The following is a 22684-nucleotide window of genomic DNA, read 5'->3' on the forward strand; positions in this document are numbered from 1 at the left end:
TGGCGAGGGTTCACTGTATAACATAATTTAAGAGTTAGATAAAAATCCCAAATCTAACAGTCTCTTTCCCATGCCAATAAAAATTACTTCTAAGCTTAATCAGCATGGATATTCCAACTTGTGAAGGAGGCTAACAAGGTAAGGCAAACAGCCAGACATTAAACATCCCCCAATTCAGATACATAAGGGTATATGAAGCCTCATGTGACATTGATCTAATGGCCCCCGAGAAATGTTGGTATAATTTCCTAATGATCCATTGTAGAAGCTGCCTCTGAGAGTATCAATTAGATCTTGTGACACTGTAAAAAAGCTGCTAATCTCCTTTAATCAATGTAAAAAAAGCCCCAGTTTCGTGTATATTAACTTGTGGGGTCAGAACTGAACTCTGAAACAGCTCAGTGGAGAAACCTGCTGTGTTCCTTCTGCAGGTGCTTGCAAGAATAATCTTGCCTCTTGCAGTCTGGCAACAAAAGCACAGATCAGGGCTGAGTAATGAAAGCTTATGTAGGACTTTGACAGAGTACTGCGAACTAACTGAAAATCTTCACAAAGAACAATCTTACTAGCCACTCTCAATATCCATAAATTGAAGAGTTAGTCTAAAATGTGAAGGAGACACTGAACTGTCAATTTATTACTCTTAAAGAAAAAAAAATACCGTGGTTGGGGAAAGACTGGCTTCTCCTATTCCAATATTTCCTTCTCTATTAAAAAGTTATTTCAAAATTTCTTTCAAAGTTCATAATGCCTAGTTTTTAATGTCATAAATATTTCTCACATACTGGTACTTAATGAATGACTCTAATTTTCATAATTTATAATCTTCTACTGATACAAAAATCTGGACAGTTAGTACATCAAGTTATAGTTAAGTCCTCAGTGAATACGTGTATCCTGTTCTTCTACATGTAATGAAATGATTTGATAGGTATTGTTATCTAAAAGTAACCAAAACCACACAAGGATCCTAATCCAAGGAGTTTATATTGCACAGAGTCGTGTATAAGCCGAGTTTTTCAGCGCATCTGTAATGCAGTTTTTGAGGTAAAATTAGGTGCATTGGCTTATACGCGAGTATATATGGTAATCTAGAGCAGAGGTTTCCAAATTTATTTGGCTTACTGTCCCCTTTTCAGGAAATAGATGAAACATGTATGAACTATTTATGCTTCCACTTTCCCTTTATTTTTATTCACCCCCACTCCCGTGGATCTATCTAGTGAACCCCCAGAGGTGGTATTGCCTGCTGGTCTAGAGAATAGGTTCCCAGAAACTATTTGGTCTACAGATGTTTTTCAGGGGAAAAAAATTTACTTAGTACACTTCTGGCAATTGAAAACTTTTGTACTATAACCCATAATCCAGGATAAACTGCCTGTATCTGCTTTTGCAGCCTCCATTGATTGTTCTAGCATCTCATGGTCGTTACAAACCACTTGGAGAAACACTTGTCTAGAGGAAACTATAACTAAAAAATCCATATAAAAATAGTTTGAAATACAGACACGAGTTGCAAAAGACAAAATGTATAAATAAACCCATTGCCATTGAATGGATTCTGACTCAAAAGAGACCCTGTAAGACTACAGAGGAGATGACTAGCGTTTCCAAGACTGAAATCTTTAGTTCCTGGAAAAGGACACCATTCTTGGCAGAGGATTAGTGGAAAAGCAGATAGACTGACACAGTGGTTGCATCAATGGGCCAAACCTAACAATGGTTGTAAAGATGGTGTTGGACGTGGCAGTGTTCTGTTCTGGTATACATAAAACCACTATGGATCAGGACAGACTCAACGGCACCCAACAACAGTCAGTACAGAAGCACACTGTCATATCTTTCTCCCCCGGAGCACTGGGTGGATTTGAACTGCCTATTGGTTATCAACCAAGCATGTGAACATTGCTCCACCAAGGTCCCTTTAAAAATCCTTCCATTTTTTATAACAAAGTTTTTGAAGCCCCGTTGAATTTACTTATTTCATGTAAGTGAGATCATATAATATTTCTTTTACAACAGACTTATTTCATTCAAGCATGATGTCCTTTCCAGGGATTTGACCCTCTTGATAATATGTTCAAAGTATGTGAGACAAAGCCTCGTCATCCTCGTCTTTAAAAATAGATAAATATATAGGTAAAGGGAACCTACTAAAACGTAAATACTTTTGTTCTTTACAAGGAATTTATCAACAAAGTGAAGAGACAACCTACTGATTGGGATATATTTTCAAGAACCATTTATCTAAATAAGGCCCTAATATAAAAAGTTTTAAAACTTCTACAATTAAACCACAAGAATATAAACAACCCAATAAAAAACAGGCAGAAGACTTAAATTTCACTATAGAAGATAATCAAATGGCCAACAGAGAATAGGTACCCAACATCATTCCTGCTGCTGTTGAGTAAACTCCAACTCAAAGCAATCCTATAAAGCAGAATGGAACTGTCCTACAGCGCTTCCAAAGCCGTACGCTTTACAGAAACAGCTTGCTACATCTTTCTCCGAAAGACCATCAACTTTTGTGTTAGCAGGTACAAGCTTAACCACTAAGTCAACAGGGCTCCTTTAACAAAGGTAAGTGCCAATGAATCAATTCTAAACCCTGGAAACCCAAGACAGTACACAGTAGAACCGCTCCATAGAATTTTTTTGGTTGTAATCTTTACAGACTTAAGCCACCAGACCTTTCTTCCCCGAAACCCTTAGGTAGGGTTCCAATAGCCAGCCTTTAGGTTTGTCAGCCCAAAGCAAATGACTTACGTCACTCAAGAAGCAGGGGACATTAGCCAGTAGGGAAACACAAATCAAAACTATCATGAAATAACACATCACTCCTATTAGAATGGCAATGATAAAAATGACAACTACAAAAACCCCAAAAGATATGAGTGATGGTGAGGCTGGACAGAAACTGGAACACACATTCACTTGCTGGTCAGAAAGTAAAATGGTATCGTCTCAGAGGAAAAAGTCTGGCAGGTACTCAAAAATTACCATTATACCAGCGTTCATTGCAGCACTTTTCATAATAGCCAAAACGTAGAAACAACTAAAATGTTCCGCTAGAAACAAAAGATGAATGGATAAACAATATATGGTACATATATGTAGTGAATGACTACTCCACCATACAGAAAAGTCAAGTCCTGACGCATGCCATATCATGGATGAATCCTCAAAGCATCATGCTGAGTAAAGCCAGTCAATTGCAAAAGAACAAAGTTAATACAAGGTGGCTTCAAAAAGCTTGTTAAAAAATGGAATTAAAAGAGAACGTAACGTTTCCATGAACCCTTGGAAGCTACTCTGTATAATAAAAGCTGAGAACCTTGTCAGAGAAGGAAAACGCAAATTGCTTTCATTAAACTAAGCAACAGAAAAGTGTGAGACCTGGAAAACATGGCAGCCCCACTGAGATCTAGCTCTTGTAGGGTTTACTGAATATTGGACCCAAGATTGCTAGTGAACCAGGGGTAGGAGGAAGAGAAAAAGAGCGGTTTCTTCTTTAGGGGCACTGAGTTCATGTTCATGGGTTTTGAAATTATTTGGAAAAAGAGAGAAAAGTTCCTTAAGTTGAAGAATAGTACATTTAAAAATTATTGAGATGGAGTACGTTTATTATGTATATTTCCATCACAATAAAATTAAAATAAGATGCAAGACAGTAACTAAAGACTAGAAAGAATAGATAGATGGATTCAGAGATATAAGGCTATACCTACTGAGATAAACACAGCTATATAGCAGTAAATTTGAACTAGCTACAAGAGACAAAAAAAAAAATCATGAGACAAGAGGTCTAAATGATAAATCTAAATCAGTCAGAGAAGTGAAGGGTATGATGGTTGATGGGAGGGCGGGCCTTTCCAGGCCAAATGGAGAACAATAAACGATGGACTCTGCTGGGTGTGGGGGCAGTGTGGGACGTTCAAGAAAAAGGGAGTAAAAAGTGACTTGGGCACAGAGGAAAAGAATGGCAGGAGGCTAGGAAGAGACTGGGTAAAGGGTAGAGGGGTGTCTTTGCATTCTTTCTTAGAACAGAATGCCAATTTATAATTATCTCAAAATTAGAAGTAAAACAACAAGATAGAAGGGACAAACTGGGCAGAATTAAAGGGCACTGATCTCTCCAGAGCAATACAAAATCATTCAAAGATGTTTTAAAGGAGAAGAGGTACATTCTGATAAGCATTTTGAAATAATGAAAGGCTGTAATTATAGACTGAAAATAAGCAATCATAGTAGTTGTAAGAAACCTATTACTAGACATCTCATGGTGGTTTGGTTTAGGGTAGTAGTAGTAAAGGTATCAAGTTATAAATTAAAGCTAATAAAATTGTGTATTTCACTCTAATTCTAAATGCAACTGTTAAACAGAATTAAAAAATTAAATCATTTCAAGATAAAAGAAATATGGTTTTCTTAACTTTATCCCTTCAAACCTATCTTATAAGTTAGTTCCCTTTATCCTTTCAAGGCTATTTTATAAGTTAAAATATTTTTATGAAATGATAGATTTAAACTGTGAATCAAGAAAACGAAATAACCAACATTCAATGTTTTAACACACTATTAACATGTTTTTATGATTATAAGAGGATATACTAGTAAACACAAGAATATTATCAAATGTTCTCAACTTACCATTTTTCCAATCATCATTACATAAGGTCCTGCCTGTTGATTTACAGCTAGAAAATCTAGCAAACGCACATACCAAAATATTATGTTAAGACAGTAAATTAATCTTCCAGCCACAAAAACATGATTCTTATACGCATCCTCATAGTTCCATTTTGCTCCAAGTCTTAATCCAAATCCAATGAAGAAAGAAATTATGGCAATTGTATCACTGATATTGAAGTAGTCACTAAACCACACTTTAATCTTCTGGCTTATTTTCCCAGCTTCAGACATAAAGATCTAGAGGTTAGAAAAAAGACCTTATCAATTTTTTTGTTTGTTTTTTTAATCGTTTTATACAACTCTTATCACAATCCATACATACATCAATTGTGTAAAGCACATTTGTATATCATTCTCAAAACTTTTGCTTTCTACCTATGCCCCTGGCATCAGTTCCTCAATTTTTCCCTCCCTCTTATCAATTCCTTTTTATTAAAATAAACACAGCATTCACTTAAAATAGTACAGCAGAATTCTATACATCTTTAAGTGTTTCAAAAATGCTTTTGATTACTCTGATATTTGGTAATGTATTTGATTATGAAAATCCAAAGAGCTAGCAAGCGCAGGTATGTCTATCCTCAACTGATAAATGAAAAAAAACCCCACAAAACAAACCCCCAGAAACTTATGACCTTTTCAAACCAGGTCATGCAACACTAAGAAAAGACTTAGAATGTGAAATGCTGGTAAAAAAGTTGTTTTATTTTGTTGCTTTGTTTGGCTATGTCTTGTTTTATGTGCATATTATTATCTCTGCGGGTCTATTTAGATAAGATAGGCGGGATAAACAATCTGGAGGAGAAAACAGGACTGACAGTTCCAGGGGGACAAGAAAGAGGGGGAGGCGGGGGAAAGGAAGTGGGTGTTAACAAACCCAGGGACAAGGGAGAAACACGTGACCCAAAATCAGTGGCGAGGAGGGTGAAGGAGGCCTGCAAGGGTTTGATCAAGGGCAATGTAACCCAGAGGAATTACTGAAACCCAAATGAAGTCTGAGCATGATAGTGGGAAAAGAGGAAAGTCAAAGGAAATAGAGGAAAGAAAGAGGAGGCAAAGGGCATTTATAGAGGTCTAAATACAGGCATGTACACATATAATTATATTTATATTATTGATGGTGGGGAAATAGATATATGTGCATATATTTATAGGTTTAGTATTACGGTAGCAGATGGACTTTGAGCCTCCACTCAAGTACTCCCTCAATGCATGAACGCTCTGGTCTATTAAACTGGCAATTCATGATGCTCACCTACCCAACAAGATCTCTGAAGACAAAAGGGTGCATAAGCAAATGTGGTGAAGAAAGCTGATGGTGCCTGGCTATCAAAAGATATAGCATCTGGGGTCTTAAAGGCTTGAAGGTAAACAAGCGGCCATCTAGCTCAGAAGCAACAAAGCCCACATGGAAGAAGCACACCAGCCTGTGTGATCATGATGTGTTGAAGGGATCAGGTACCAGGAATAAAAGAACAAAAAATGGGAGTGCAGAGGGGGCACACAAAGCCCATCTGTAGGCAACTGGACATTCCGTTACAGAAGGGTCGTGGAGAGGAGATGAGCCAGTCAGGGCGCAGTGTAGCACCGACGAAACATACTGCTTCATGAATCTTTGCAGAATTATTTACTACTATGTTTAAGTGCTGTGCAACCTCTTTTATCATTGAATAAGCTTTTTAAAAACTTTTATTAAATAATAAACAACAGAGTTCATAAGCAAACGGATCACTGGCCTCAGAAATTTAAAATGCTTAGTAAATTTGAACTAGCTACAAGAGACAAAAAAGAAAAGTTCCTTAAAAAGTCATGTAGAAACTGATTCCCAAAGGATAAACCTAAGTTAGTCAGAAAAGCAAAGGCTACCACAGTAGAGAAGAGGGCCTTTTCTTCCAGGCCAAACAAGCAATAAAGGTATTCTGCTGAGTGTGGGTGAAGTATGGTATGCTAAAGAAAAAGGGAGGCAGTTAATATGGCAAATTCCTAATACCTAAGAGGGACGAAAATTACTGAATTATTCTTGAAATTTCATGGATGTGTTAAATGTAAGCAGAGATATGAAATATGTTATAAAAAAACAATTTAAGAAGCTCCTAGTGTAAGAAGAAATAAATTCATTTCCCCCCCTCCAAAACAATACTTTTAGGAAATTTAGAACTAAAATTGAATACTGATAGACACATAGGAAATCTAAATATACATATATTTTTTAATGGTTAGGAATTTAATTAACAAAACCACTAGAAATGTACTGACAGAGAGCCTGATCCTGTGTACGTCATTTCACATGTATCAAATCATCTCTAAAAATTACACTCCCACTGGAAGTAGATGATGGGAAAACTGAAGAACTTTTAAAATTTGAATTGGTGGAGGTCAAAAGAAATCTAAATCTTAAAGACATTTTAGTATCCAAAGAATACAAAAGAAAACAAAAAACAGAATGCAAAAGAAAATTTAAGCCTATGTACAATGACCTTACCTAATTGTCTATATGTGTATTTAATATCTTTTGAAGATTGGCAGAAAGCATGAAAATGAATGTTGAAGATTAAAATAAATCTGGGTTTCTTTTATGAGATAGATCACTACCTTTGTTATGGCTGACAGTCAAAGTTAATGGCATACTTACAGGTCTCTATTCTTTCAGAAGAGCTAAAAAGAAACATCTTACATAGTTCTATAATGTCATGACTTAATGACATTATGAATAACATACCCACAAATACAGAAAAAGCAACCAATATATCACTCAGTACATACTATAAGTTATAGGTAGAAAAAGATTAGACATACCTCACGGACTTTTTCAATAGCATAGGTAAAAATGTAAGCAATAACAATCCATTCTTGAACTGAAGGTAATCTTTCCATTTGTACAAGAACCACAAATGTATAAAGCATCAGAAACCCTAAATATGCCAACTAATAAAAAAGAAAAGTCAACATAAGTGTTACAACATAAAATAGCATTAAAGTTTACACAAGATAAAAAACTAAATGAACCACTAAGACCTTTCCCTAAGTTTCAATAATTGTTTTAGAAATAGATAGTAAAAAGTGCATTTATCAAAGTATAAATGGCCCCATTTCGTAATTATAAACATCAGATTTATGTTCTCTGAATAATCCATCAAATTCTATTTGTTTTATTATTTCTAAAGTATCATAATGTACTAAAACTACCAAAGAATTTCACTACCATAAACATTAAGAACATATAGTACCCGTCCGTCTCTTCTCTCTGCCTACTAAAGTCTTACTAAAACAGACAACTATCATTTCCCTAGTTCTCATGCACCGAAGATCAGGCCCAAGAAAGGAAAACAGAAGTTAAGCAATTTGTCCTCCTTTACTGATACTTTCAGCAACAATGAGAAAAGGAAAGATGTATTATAACATCTGAATACTAATTCATTTCAAAGAAAAACCCAAACTCAATGACACTTGAACTGTTGTGGTTAATCGCTCTGCCTTTTCCTCCTTTCCTTTCTGCCTGCCCTAGAAGAAGCCCTATCTTTGATTTAAGCTATGGCACGGTAGGGAAGTAAGCTACAACAGATGTAAAATGAAAAGAAAAAGTCCTGTGGCCACCTGAGTCCGCCTCTTTGATGTAGACATTCACATGAATGCAAATATAAGAAACCTACATTACTGCCATTGGATTAGGGATTAGATCAGATAATTCAAATTTAAAATTTTAGCATCTAGGGAGGGAGTAATAGAAGAATTACATTGGTAAGAAATCTAATAAATCAGTAATCAGATTAATGGGGTAGTATATGGACGAGGAGAATGCAATGGTTGAAGAATCAAGTCTTCAAATGTCCATTTTATCAGAAAGCCATTTGGATACTTTGACAATTCAGAAATGTCTAATAACAATGAAAAACAAAACAAAAATGCTAACAAAAATAAAAAACTCTTATGAGTTTTCCTAGGAGGGAAAGTATTCCCTGCTTTAAAGGTAGTAGCTAATATCATGTGCTTCTTCAGGTGGGTACTTCTCGCTATAGGCATATGCTCTTTGATGGACAAGTAAAATCTGTTCTATAAAGAGGAAAACCAACTATATGGCAGACAATCAAGCATGTATTCTACTATGTCAGAAGGACTAGCTATTCCATCGCGAGCAATGAAATGGAAACCAATGGGTGACTTGGATATGTTTTCACTATCACCAGTCATACCAGCCAACACCCGAATGGCCCCAGTTTAGTCTCTACTGGAATTAAGCTTTGTTAATATTTATCATTCTACAGGTTGGCAAATGGAATGAAATAAGCCAAATATACTGCCACATAAATGGAAAATTGCTTTTCAGAGATCCAAGTTATATCAATATTAGTATGAATTCTAACCCAAAGATACCCTAAAGCTTATCTATAATGCATACTCACACAATTTAAAAACTTACAGTGTTAAACCAGAATTTCACAATCGGTGCATGATAAAAAGCATAGAACTTTCTTGTGATTGGAAGCTTTTTTGATTTTATTTGTATCTCAATTTCATTCTTTGCTTCATTACTATCCAAAATTTTTATTTCTTTAAATACTTCCTAAAATAAGAATAAGAATATTATACATTTATTCACAAACAAACATATTTACATAAAACATTTTTCCGCCTTACCATGGGGATCTCTTCTGTTATATTTTGAAAGTTGTTCTCACTATCTTCCATTGTCATCTGATGGGCATCTTGAGATTGTGGAATATGAGACATTTCGGCCTTGGTTTTATATTCCAGCATTAATATAGCAGGTGGAACTAAAATGCTTAATATGACCTAAACATTTAGAAACATAAAAGTTTATATTTTACAATTAATGACCTTCAAGATAATAAAAGCAATAAAGACAGAAACTATTCTGTGATCACTAGACCTGACATTACAATGAGATCATTGTACCTAAAAGGGGAAAAAAACCCTGAAAAATATGTTTGCTACTTATAAAATGCTAAAGAGGCCCAGGTTGAATTGTTTCAAGGTGTAATAAAACATTGAAATATTATGAAAATAAAAAGTACAGAAAAGATTTAATAACTCTAGATATGCCTTTTAAGATAACCCACCCATTTAGACTTTGTTCAGAAAACATATTTTTAAAAAATGTACACCTTATGAAAATGCTATGTGATTAATCTTATCCTAAATCTCCTTTGCAAATGTTCCATGTCATAACACGATTACTCTGCTTGGGACTCTCTAAACTACAAGATTTACTTTTAAAAAATTTAGGAATTACCTGCAAAATTCAAAAACAAAAGAATTATAATTGTGGTGTAGGGTTTCTGTTGGTTAATCTTTCACCAGCATTTTTAATTGATGATTAGAATTTGTTAATCACCTACAAAGTCTTATGGTTAAAAACTACTTGCCTGATTTCTGCCTTCTATACTTCTGGACCTTATTTAAAAAGATATGATGAAAAGGAAAATTTAAAGCAGTATCTCTTAACTATGATGAAATTGAAAGTACAAACCATCATTTCGCCCTCAAAGTTCACCGTTAGCCTAAAGTTATCCATCTTAACCATAAACGTCATTATAGCTAATGTACTTCAAATAACTTAATAGTAACTGATTATTATGGAACACCGACAGGTCTTAAAACAGACTTTGGGACACTTTCATAAAATGGAAACTCTTTACAAGGCTGTTAGGTCCAACAGCCCCATTTGCTGCCTTCACACTTGTGGCGCAGACAGAGACAATAATCACTACCTATGTATCTGAAAAGGACTCAGGAGAAAAAGAGTCCAACTATCAAGTGAAAGAAAATGCCAACCACCACTCCATCACCCTCATCATCAAGTATTTTACTTTACATATGGGTTAATTCTTCTGTTCATTTTATATACTCACATACTTTATACAAAATTATTTCTAAGGTATACCTTATACCATGAATTTTTCCTCATATTCAGTCTTCCCATCCACATATCAGACAATAACATTTGTGTACAGGTGTGGGCTACAAAAAGTCTAAGTCTTGAAGAAACTGCTAGCTTAAGGCATGTTGAATTACTCCAGTTCTTCAGTTCATAAGTGAGCAACTTCATAGCCATGGTTTCATCCTGTCGAAAGGATTGTTCTAATAATTCAACTGCCAACTGACCAAAGTCACTATGAAAAAAAGCCAGAATACATTCAGATTACCAAACTGTAACTTTAAAACCATTATCTTAAATTAATCAATTAATAACACTTCCTAGTTTTAATATTTTCATATAAATTAAGGAACTTTGAGGCATTAGACTAGTAGCAGCTCTGTTGTAGACATCTCTATCTATGTTGAAAACACAATACTGAAATATAAGAATAGGCATGAAAAGATGAATTCAGGCTCCTTTCACCTGATTCTGGAAAATGCAGTCTATAGCTCAACAGGGAACCAAAATTGAGACAGTGCATAGTACTTTTCCATCATGTATCAGACACAGACTAGTTAAAAAAACAAACGAATGGGGACCGAGACTTATCTAATGAAAACAAAAAGCCAGAAATTGTTGTGTGAGTGCATAAGCACCACAATAAATCATTAATCCTTCTAGTCAGGTTGTTAGATGCCAGCGAATTGGTTGTGACCCACAACCACTCTAGGTGCAGCAGAACTGCCTGGTCCTGCGCCAGGCTCACAATTGTTTACATGTTTGAGCCCTCTTTTGGAGCAACTATGTCAATCTCTCTTTTCCCACTGACTCTCTACTTTACCAAGCATGATGTTCTTTCTTGGGACTGGTTTCTCCTGATAACGTATCCAAAGTTCCTGAGATGAAGTTTCCCATCCTCGCTTCTAAGGAGCATCCTGGCTGTACTTCTTCAAAGACAGATTTGTTCCTTCTTCTGGCAGTTCATACACAATATTTTGCACCAACACCATAATTCAAATGTATTAATTCTAATTATCGATAACTTCTAATATATAACTTCTAACCGTACTTGGTAATATTTCTCACATTTATAAATTGGCTTTCTTTTTTTCCATTTTTTTTTTCTATTCTGAGGCTGAGTCAGTGAGGCAGTGAGAGAGTGAGTGAGTGAGGCAGTGAATGAGTGAGACAGTGAGTCACTGAGTGAGGCAGTGAGTGAGTGAGGCTGAGTCAGTGAGTGAGACAGTGAGAAAGTGAGTGAGTGAGGGAGTGAGAGTGAGGCAGTGAGAGGGTTAAATTGGCTTTATTGATGTAAACTCTCCTTATGTTGTGATTTACTTTTTTCTTTTTTTTTGGTTTCAGAATTCACACAACGGTTAAAGTGCTTAACTCCCCAAAAAAGCAGTCGTTTGAATTCTCCACTCACTTTGAGAGAGGACAGGCTTCTACAAATACCTATAGCCTTAGAAGCCCTATGAGGCAGTTCTATTCTGTCCCACTTGTTTGGTATGAGATGTAGCCAACAATTGTGGGAAACAGAAAGATTCCTCCCAAGTTCTCTCCCCCAAATATGTTAGACTTAGGACACTGCTTGCAGCTAATAATTGTCAAGTTACTTCCCTGAAGGCAGTCAGCTGCCAGACTACTGTCTAGTCCCACCATGGGTAGGCCTGCTCCCTGCTGCTAAGGACAATGGGCTACTTCTCAGGGAACAGGTCCAGGGAACAGGTCAAACCAGCTCAGTAACATCCAAAGTTAGGCTGCCATCCTAAATCTAGGATCCGCCCATCTTGCCACATTTATACCTCCAACCCCTCCTCTTCCTATTGCGCCCATACCCCTAGAGCACCCCCCCTCCCATGACTGTATTACCTGTAGCACAACCCTTTCCTGTGACGTATGTCTTCACCTGTAATTAAGGGGCTTGCATGTCCCCCCAAAATATAAAAGCCTTGGTTAGCATTAAATATCTCTCTCTCCACGTGGACCACTGAGCAGGCTAAGGTGAGCATGCTACCATGAAATGTGTCTAACGCCATTATTTCAATCTCTCCTCTATCTCTCTTGCTCTCTATGACTTTGCTATAATCGTTACTTAATATTGTTGTATAATTGCGCCTACCGGACCCATGATGATGTGTTAGGGGCAGGAATACCCTAACAAATCATGGGTTTTGTTTTGAAATATTCTTTTTAGTCTTCTCTTTATAGATATATTAATTCCTTTAAGTGCATGACACTATATTGACCACTAAAACATGTACTCTTATATAAAAGTATTTTCAAATATTAAAATATAACTTACTTGGAATACTGTTTTAATTCTTCTGAAGTATCATCTACTAGGTCACTCTGCTTTGCTTCATATGCCATTGAACGGTATATTTTGCAGGCAACTAATGCTTTAGCCATTGACTCTTCACCATGTTGCCATAAAAATCGGGCCATAGCCTGTCTCTTCATAAGGCAAGCCCAAATTAACAGTTCATTAAGTGGATATGGGAAACGCTTGGTTTCAGGATCATCAATATCTACAATGTCATCTTTGGTTCTTTTCTTTTTTCCTTCGTCTACTGCTGTATCAATCTTCAAGGGAATAAACATCAGAGTTTATTACTAAGGTCATTTAACATTCATGGTATTGAAAAAAATTTCTTTAATTTTAAATAAAAGACCTTTTATAATTATTCTTCTACTTAATACTATACAAAATAAAGAAGCACACATTTTATTTACTTGATTTTTTAAAAACTAGAGCTTATATAATTGGCATTTCAACAAGTGATTTTGTAAGTTTTCAAAGATTAATCATATAAAAAGAGCATTTAAGAAAGGAGCTGGCAAAATATCTGTAGGATTTAGCTGTAATCATGGCTAAACATGAAAACTGTAATAGCATTAACTCACAATGCTTATCTTCCAGTATATGAGAAAATGAAGATTCAAAATATATTACGTCCAAAACAAAGAGAATTTAATTCTTACTAAAATAAACAGGTTTTTTTGTTTGCTTCATAATATTAAGTATAAAAAGACAGAATCTAAAACCCAGAAAGGGTAATATTTAAATAAATATACCTTTGGTCGGTAGGGCTGCGCTGTTTTAATGAAATGATTATGTCTCATTTTTTCCTTTTTATCTGCCCTATTGCCAAAAGATTCATGACTTTTTCGCAATTGAGGAGTGCTGCTGGAAGTATTTCGGCCAGATCTCTGAAAATGAGAGCTTATTAACCATTATAGATTTTAAATGCTGACATGTTATAAAATTAGGAATCAATTTATTTCTGTACCTGCACATATGCATGTACACACAGAAACATATAACATATGGTGATAGCTTTAAGCTTTCAGTTTCAAAGTACTATTTCCAATTACTCTTGGTTGAAAATGTTATTTTAAAGACAATATAACTATCTTACAAGTAACTATTAAATCTTACAGTAGTAATTTTAGGGACATATACATACACACACACAGAAAGAGCACCCAAAATTTTGACATACCCGATTATTTCCACCAAGACTGTTATAGATCAGTCGAAAACGTTTCCGAGTGTAGGTGCATCTATAGGTCCCTCCCATAAGATATTCAATAACAAGTCCTATATCAATTAGAGTGATCTTGTATCCTGGAGGAAGATTTCCCTGGAATCAAAACATTGCTTTTTAAATAGTCGTATTTCTCAGTATTTCTATGCCATGCCTAGGAATGCGCACACCTCTCAAACAGAGTTGCCAGCAACTATCTTTACTGGTGACACAAGTCATTTATTTCTCTATTTACTTTTCTATGAAGAAAGTATTCTGAAGTGTTGAGGTCTCAAAGGTGTGGCTCAGAGTTGGCATATGGTCACAGAAGAAAGTATAGATAGTAAGGTCTCTCCACTGACCTAACACTTCACATAGAGGCACTGGAGTCTCTAAGAGCGAGTATTACTGACAGTGTGATACATATATGCCAAATCACATCTTTCTGCAAAAAAAACCCACTATAAATCCCAGACTGGTCCATAAGTACCTATAAGTACCTTTTAAAGCCAAACATTTATGTTTGTTATATTATACGTTATACACGTTTTTATATCCTATTCTGGGACTTAAATATCACGTGTAGGTAACATTATTAAGTCTTATTTTCCCAGAGTAGCAATCAAATAACTTTCACAATACAAACTATTTATGAGTATAAAAAGACTGCCTGCTTCAGACACAAATAATCTTAAAGGGGCTTTACCACCTAAGTTAAAATACAGAAAAAGATCTTTACTTTCCATTTCCCTGATAGCAGTTTTAAGAACTTAGTGCTTTTGAAAAAGTTTATTGTTTATTCAGTTAATATTTTTATTTCAAATGCACAACGTCTTTTCTTTTCTTCTAATGCTTAGATGTCAATATATTTTTAATTTTCCATTTAAAAAGTATTAAAATATATCTTGCATTCATCTTTAATATAAAATCTTTGTTTTCACCATACTGAAGACCCTCAAAATATGCTTTAAGATTAAGAATATCACGTATTCACTTCAATTTCATCTTCCAAGAATTACTGAAAATTACCATTATATATGAGTTGAGTCCACTTTAATTTTTATTGAGATAAACCATATGTAACATTTCAACCACTAATGTAAGTATAATTCAATGACAGAATTACATTTACTATGCTGTACAATAATCACTACATTTCCAATTATTTTCAGCATCCTTAACAAAAACTCTGTACCCGTTAAGTGAAAAATATTTATTACAGAAATGAATGAGAATAATCTTTAAAAATACATACTAATGTCAAAACATTCTGACATCTCTTATAAATCTCAATCTATTAATTAAACGCCCCCCAAATCTAACTTCTGCCTTTAAAATAGCATTTAAAAAAATATCTCTCACCTGCTTAACATCTCGAACAAGATGAAATAGCATTGGATTAGTTGGACCTTGTTTCTTTAAGGAGAAAGAAATGGGGCAAACCATTAACAAAATAATGCAATTCTCCTTTTTCTTTAATAGGAGTTTGATGGACCTTCTTATACAAATTATATTGCTTATGAGTTATTTGAAACAGAAAGGATATAATCATCTCATGTATTTTCATGAAATGTACTTTTTCTGTTTTTAAATGTACATTTTTCAACAAGATGAACAATTTCAGTTTCACTAAAATGACACAAAAGACTTCTAACATTCAGACTTCCAACTTCACAATTACATCTTAAAGATATTTAAGAAAAGATATTTTGTAACTTACACTGGTAATAGAGCTGTATATATTTTTCTTGTTAGAATATCTATCTATATTTGTTTTTACCTCAGAGTTGTAGTAATCTACACACTTATTTAAACATTTTTATTTATACATGCCGTATTTTTCCTATTATTACTTTACTCATTTTATTAAACGGTATTTTAAAAAGTCAATTATTTTGATAGCATTCTGTATTTTTTTAAAATATGAAAGAATGTATCTCTCCTCAACCAAGACTGAAGTAGACTAGCCAACATTGTATTTTCAACATTTTAGGCAGTGCTTGGACTCCATCTAAAAATTATTGCAATAAATTCTACATGGCATAAATCCAGTAGCTTATTTTCCATATCTTAAATTCTATTGAGATTTTCTTCCATTAAAACAAACATTTTTTTACAATAATTGATTAAAGTTAATCTTTTCTATTTTGGTTAATTCTACTTGGTTATCTGTTCTCAAATCTAATGAAAGGTTCAATTCCTTTTCAATGATTTAAAAGCTGCTATGTAACAGGTGAAGGTGACTGTAACGAAGAATTTGTCATGAGTAAGGGTTGGTTCATTTATTTCAAACTGAGGGCAAATGTACACAACATTAAAGGAAGGGTAGGTAGTAATTGTCCACATACTGAACTTCAGTAATCCAGGGACTTACTACTATACGATAACTAAAATTGGTGATGTATGCAAAAGACATTTTACCTTACTTTCCTTAAAAACATTATTATTAGTATAACCACTCAGGAACTGGGTTTTCTGCCTGCTCTTTCCCATAGATTTTTAAAAATAAATGCAACAGGAGGTTTCAAAAAATGTGTGGAAAATTCCATTAACTCATGAGGGACTTGGGAGCAGGGAGGGAGGGGAAAAATGAGCAACTGATGCCGGGGGCTTAGGTGGATAGCAAATGTTTTGAGAATAATGAGGGCAATGAATGTACAAATGTGCTTTTCACAACTGATGTATGTATGGATTGTGATAAGAGTTGTATGAACCCCTAATAAAATGATTAAAAAAAATATATACATATACACACACACACACATACATACACACACCAGAAGGCCTTCTGCAGCAACAGCCCTGCAGTATGGACTCAGTGGTTCTGCAGCTTGAACTGGGAAAGGCTGCATATGTAGCAAAGTTATTCCATTTCCTATTTGCATTGCTATTTTTTTTAAATTTAATACATCATCATTATGAATACAAAAAACCCACCATTCCATTATCTTTTAATTCCATTTTGCTAGGAGCTTTTTGAAGACCCTCTTACAAGTTACTATGAAGTAATCAGAATTTTTTAATAGTAGGAATCATTTTGGTGTATTTTCTCTAGCTGTAAGAAGCCATGGGGTTTGTAGAAAAATCACCATCTTTCCATTTCATTTTCCCAAAGTCTTTGGAGCCTCCTCATACATGATCACATAGATTACAATCATTATTTTTTTGTGTTCTACTTTGTCTGTATCCATTAATTATAACTTCCTGATATGAAACAAATATATCACAGGATAATTCTCAAATTCCTTTCAGGAGGCCAATAAAATCAAAACTATTTTCATAATATTAACATGTCATTTGTATTTTCCACTCTCTCTCACAAGTACTGAATGGTGGTTTTGGAAAGTTTAATGCTGTTGATTCAGCATTACTTATAAGAATCCAGTTGTCTTTTCTGAAGCCAGACATTAAGTATAATCTAATTCTTCTTACTAAATTCTTTGTGTTTTCTTTGAAAATATTATTTTTTATGTTAACTGCTAAAGGATTTATTTAGGTTTTATGTAAACTGGTAAATCCTTCAAAATTTCTTAATTTTACTTTCTAAAATGGTAAACATCGATTTAGAAACAAAGTGGTTTGGTGTTTTTAATGATTTTTATATGAAGGGACTCTGACAACAGACAGTTAAGAGATGACTGCTTTATCTCATTATAAGTCCTTACTAATAAACAAAAACCGTAATGCTAAACGAATGCTATGAATAACTACTGTTTCAGTAATTTTAAATTCTGCACTTAAAAATGTTACTTGCCTTACTCATGTGAACAATTTTTATTTCTATTACTTTATATCAGATTTAGATTTCAGGGATAATCCTTTTCATATTTAGATTTGTTTGCCAGAGACAGGATGTCACCATAGTTCCAACTTATCTGTGCTAGGTACTACTAAAGGGGAGAATATGTAAAATCTCTGCACAAAACCTGCAACCCACAAGGTAAGTAAGACATAAATAATATAACTTAGCCATAAGACTGGACCGTATGGAGATAGCAGCCCAGCATTTGAGCTATGTTCCAAACAATGAATATAATTTCAATTAAGTGTGAAATAGTTGGGGGGAAGGGAAGGGAGGGTGTGTAATGCCAGCACTATGGACATATAAAACAAATAAAAGCTTATGTTTTTAGGAAACAGCATTAAGATCATTATAGTTTAAATATTGTATACAGAAGAGGATAAAAAGGCCCAGTGAAAGAGGAGGTTGGGGCAAAATGTGGCTAAGGGTTGAAAAACCAGGCCAGGTTTGGATACTATTACACAGACAACAGAAAGGCAACAGAAGTTTTTAACTGGGAAAAGATGATGTAAAATATGTGATTCAAAAAATTAGTATAAAAAACTGAGTTGCAAGATGCACAGACAAGGAGATGAGATATATCACTGTGGCAGACGATCTGAGGAATGGCTAGTGGGGTACAGAAGCACGAAGAATGAGAAGGAGACAAATAGGTAGAAACTGATGCACGAGTGGACACAGCTTATATAGAAGTCAGAGTTGAAAAGCTAGAAGTTGGTCAGAGTGATCGTCGAAGTGCAGCTCAATACAATTAATACTGCTAATACAGAAAAATCCATGAGAAAGGTACAGCGAACACACTGCAATGAGAGTAGCAAAATACAACTTGAAATGAAATGAGAATGGTAATAATAAGTTTTCATGACCCCTTAAGATAAATGAAATAATGAAATGTAAACTAAACTCTTGGTCAAAACCAAAATTATAACCAAATAATAATAATAACAACATGAAATCACTTCCCTAGACAAAAAAGTCTAAAGAAATGTTAACAACCTTAGAATTAAGATACTGATATTACGGATTGCAAAGGGTGGTAAAGTAAGAGGAAGAAAAGAACAATTATAGACTTAGAAGTTTTTTGTCAAGTGAAAGACAACTTCATCTGTTTCCTGTAAGATTATGGTGGAAAGAAGAGTTTCAGAAAAGAAAAGGCAGCCATACAACTAATCGATAATAAGAAAGGATGTAAGTGACCTGCTAGCAAACAATTAAAGGTCTTATACATAGAGTTGACTATATTCAGATAAACTAGTACTTTCCCCAAACAACAAAATTTTGTCAACAAAGAAATTTAGCATAGACTTACAGTGTTGTAAAGTTCTTCCAGTCTAGGAATGGTAAGGAATTTATGCATGCTTACTCCATTTTCAATAAGTAGTTTTACAAATGCAACTCTATCCATCACAAGAGCATCTAGCATAGCTTGTTCCAAGGAGCCAACCTAAAACAGTAGCAAGATTAATAAATACATTCTAAAATTTTAATTACACAAACATTCTAAACACCAATCCTGGAGAATGTAAACCTATTTGCTCCCAGTGTTAGGGGAAAAAAATATGCAAATGAATAAAGACAGAACTTTAGCACATCAGAATGAATGAAAAAGCCTCTCTGGGAAGCATTCCACACACACCTTTTTCTATAGAATAAGTGTGGTATGGAGACATTAAAAACAAAAGGTCTATCATCACGCAAATTTTGGGAAAAAAATACCTGAAATCAATGGGTTACAAAGGATTTAAAAAGCTGTTTTGGAGAAATTGTTTCAATAATAGGGAAAGCTAACTGGTTAATCAGGAGGACACAAACACAAAGTCACAGTTTTGCTTTAAAATTAATTTTTAAAAACATTTTAAAAAATTAATTTTCAAAAGACACAACCAACCACAAAAGCTGCATAAGTTATAATTTGTTTCTTTGGAACTTTACCAGAAATTGTTCAACATTAGAAAAATTCCCATCTCTGATAACATCTTTATCAGTTAGCATTAGGAACTATCCCTTGCAAAATTCTAGAAATTGATTTAGTCCTTCAACAGATTTCAAATCAAATACTGTTAAATTAATGAAGACATATGAAATGTATAGTTATCACTGTGTATCATTAATAAAGGTGGTTTAATGCTATATTTCACATTGTTGCTTCTATATATTTTTAATTTGGCGTACCACATGCTACAAAATCCGTGATGAAATTAAACATTTGATTTTTGAGCCTGCTAAAGTTTTCTTATTCTAATTTTGTCTACGTATACCCCCTGTCATCTAACAAAGAATATAAGCTCCAAGATTAATTTACATATAAATAGAGCTTAAATATATAGATTTCAAGATAAGAGGTATGTTTTCTTTGATATTTTTGGCTACTCTGTTGTTTCAACACACAATATTTTGACATTATACTTATTCTAACATTAAGAGCTTTGATTCCAGTGTCACTCACGTCTTTCTGCTCCCCAGGGATTTACATTACCAACATATCTGTATTAGTTCATAATCAACTAGCATTTACACTAATTCTGTACCTAAGTGTAAGCATGTGACTGCTCATTATGTGTGTTCCCATGCTAGGAAATTTCCATATTTAGCAAATCTGTTCTTTTGTAAAAAGCTATAAATCAGTTTCAGAAACCATGACTTTTTACTGGAGTCGAAAGCCTCACTTTTCTTCCAAGGAGCAGCTGGTGATTTTGAACCCCTGGACTTGCAGTTAGCAGCCCAAAGAGTAACCCATATGCTTACAGGGCTACAACACCCAAATATATGTTGCAAATTCTCACCTAGTTTTTTTTTTAATTAGCTTTACTGAGCTATAATTAACATATCATACAATTCAATAGTTTAATCAATCACATAAGAAGCGTTGTACAAAATCATCACTCCAACTAACTTTGGAACATTTTCTTCCCTTTTATACCCATTGGGGTTGATTTCCTACCCCACCCCAGACACTCCTTTTCTGTGCCCCTATGGAATTATTAAACCAGTTACTATCTTCATAAACCCACCCATCCTGGCTTACCTCGACAGAAAAACATATAAACCAAAGATTACACAACAAAGGATCCAGTAACAATGATCATATAAAACAGAGAAAGGCCTTAATCTAAGAAAATGCAAAGGATATAAAAATTTTAGAACAAACTGAAAATGAGTCACAGGGAAATCTATAGTGTTACAATCCAGTCTAAGTACAGCTGTTAAAACCCACTTTATAATGCTCTTTGTCTAACATGAGGGCCGTTCACATTCCTAGTCTATGGATAGTAGAGAAGCACTGGAGACTAAAATCAACAGGAGGCTGGTTATATTAAATGCTCATCCATCATTTTAGAGCTTTTTAAGTTACACGATGTGTGTAGTGGTTACTCGTTGGGCTGCAATCCAAATAGCCAGCAGTTCGAAACCATGAACATTTCTGCGGGAGAAAGACTGGGTTTTATACTCCCACAAACAGTTACAGTCTCGGAAGCCCACCAGGAGCTACTACATGTCAGTAATGGCTCAATGGCAGTGAGTTCGAGTTGTGCTCAGGTACGTAAGTGTCTGAGTTATCTAGAACTGCCATAACAAAACATTTTTTCTCTCAATTCAGGAAACAAAGACGTTGGAAGTCAGGGTACTTGCCTGAGGGAAAGCGCTTCCCCTCACAGTTGGCTCTGAGGGAAGGTACTTTTCATCTGCTCCTGGGTGATCTTCATGGGGCTTGGAATCTCTTTTTGTCTCTCTCTGATGCCTAGCTTGTTTGTTTAATCTGTTTTATATTTCAAAAGAGATTGACTGAAGATAGGCCTTACACTAATTTTGCCTCATTAATATAGTAAGACAACCCTTTCCCAACTGGGATTATAACCATAGGCATAAAGGTTAGGATTTGCCACACGTGTATTTGGGCCAGGGTTGGGGGTGCTGGCATAGTGCGTTATGCTTTGGGCTGCTCGCTGCAAGCTCAGCAGTCTGAAACCACCAGTCACACTGCCCGGAGAAAGGCCAGGCTTTCTAAACAGTCTCAGAACTCACAGAGCAGTTCCACCATCCTATTAGGGTCGCTATGCATAGAAATCAAGTTGGTGCCAGTGAGTTCGGTTTGACTGATTCAGATATGAAAAAAAAAAAATTACTGAGAGCTTACTATGTGCCAGGTTGTGAATACAGTAGCAAAACTACCTGACAAATAGTGCTTCCCACAAAATAAATAGCTGGAAAAAGATGACTTACCAGATAGTGATAAATGCTAGCGAGAAACAAGTGGCAGCAATGAACACAGGAAATGTTAGCAGAGGGGCTACAGCAGAAAATTTTTAAAAGGTGGACTAGGAGAGCTTAACTGAGGCAAGGGCACGTGCACACAAACTAGAAAGAGATAATGAAGTGAGTCCAGGAGGTTATCCAGGGAGAGCGTGTTCCTGGCAGAGAGAAGCCTTGAGGCAGAAGCAACCTTAGTATGTTCAAAGAACAAAAAAGCCAATGTAGATCAAAGATAGCAAAGGAGATAGAAGCAGTAGGTAAGTCAGAGAGACTCTAATACTGGGCAGATAACTTATAGCCTTATAGGCCTTCATAAGGGCTCTGGATTATGCTCCAGGTAAATGGGATGTGATTTACCTTCTGTCAGTAAAAGTAAAGGAAGAATGAGGGCAAAAAGGGTTGTTGCTGAAACAACACAGAAGAGAAATGATGACAGACTGGACTAGGATGCCCAAACTAAGTTAGAGAATACATCTGATTAGATTTACGTAAGGAATGTCACTAGAAGATATGAGAGAGAAGTAAAAG

General features: G+C 34.9%; 1 protein-coding gene across 1 annotated transcript in view; it reads right to left on the reverse strand.

The window, feature by feature from the left end:
* The window catches only part of TRPM7 (transient receptor potential cation channel subfamily M member 7), a 119669-nt gene that overhangs the window by 41420 nt on the left and 55565 nt on the right, over positions 1-22684 (reverse strand). The window contains exons 12-21 of the mRNA XM_013006334.2: positions 19215-19349; positions 15466-15519; positions 14080-14220; positions 13652-13786; positions 12879-13159; positions 10598-10826; positions 9331-9486; positions 9113-9256; positions 7492-7620; positions 4654-4932 (exon numbers count right to left, since the gene is read on the reverse strand). Of these exons, the coding sequence (XP_012861788.1) occupies positions 4654-4932; positions 7492-7620; positions 9113-9256; positions 9331-9486; positions 10598-10826; positions 12879-13159; positions 13652-13786; positions 14080-14220; positions 15466-15519; positions 19215-19349 (1683 nt within the window). The remainder of the gene's footprint in view (positions 1-4653; positions 4933-7491; positions 7621-9112; positions 9257-9330; positions 9487-10597; positions 10827-12878; positions 13160-13651; positions 13787-14079; positions 14221-15465; positions 15520-19214; positions 19350-22684) is intronic.

Source organism: Echinops telfairi, unplaced genomic scaffold (assembly GCF_000313985.2).
Source record: "Echinops telfairi isolate 266 unplaced genomic scaffold, ASM31398v2 ScPeMD7_8;HRSCAF=38, whole genome shotgun sequence".
Lineage (NCBI taxonomy): Eukaryota > Metazoa > Chordata > Mammalia > Afrosoricida > Tenrecidae > Echinops > Echinops telfairi.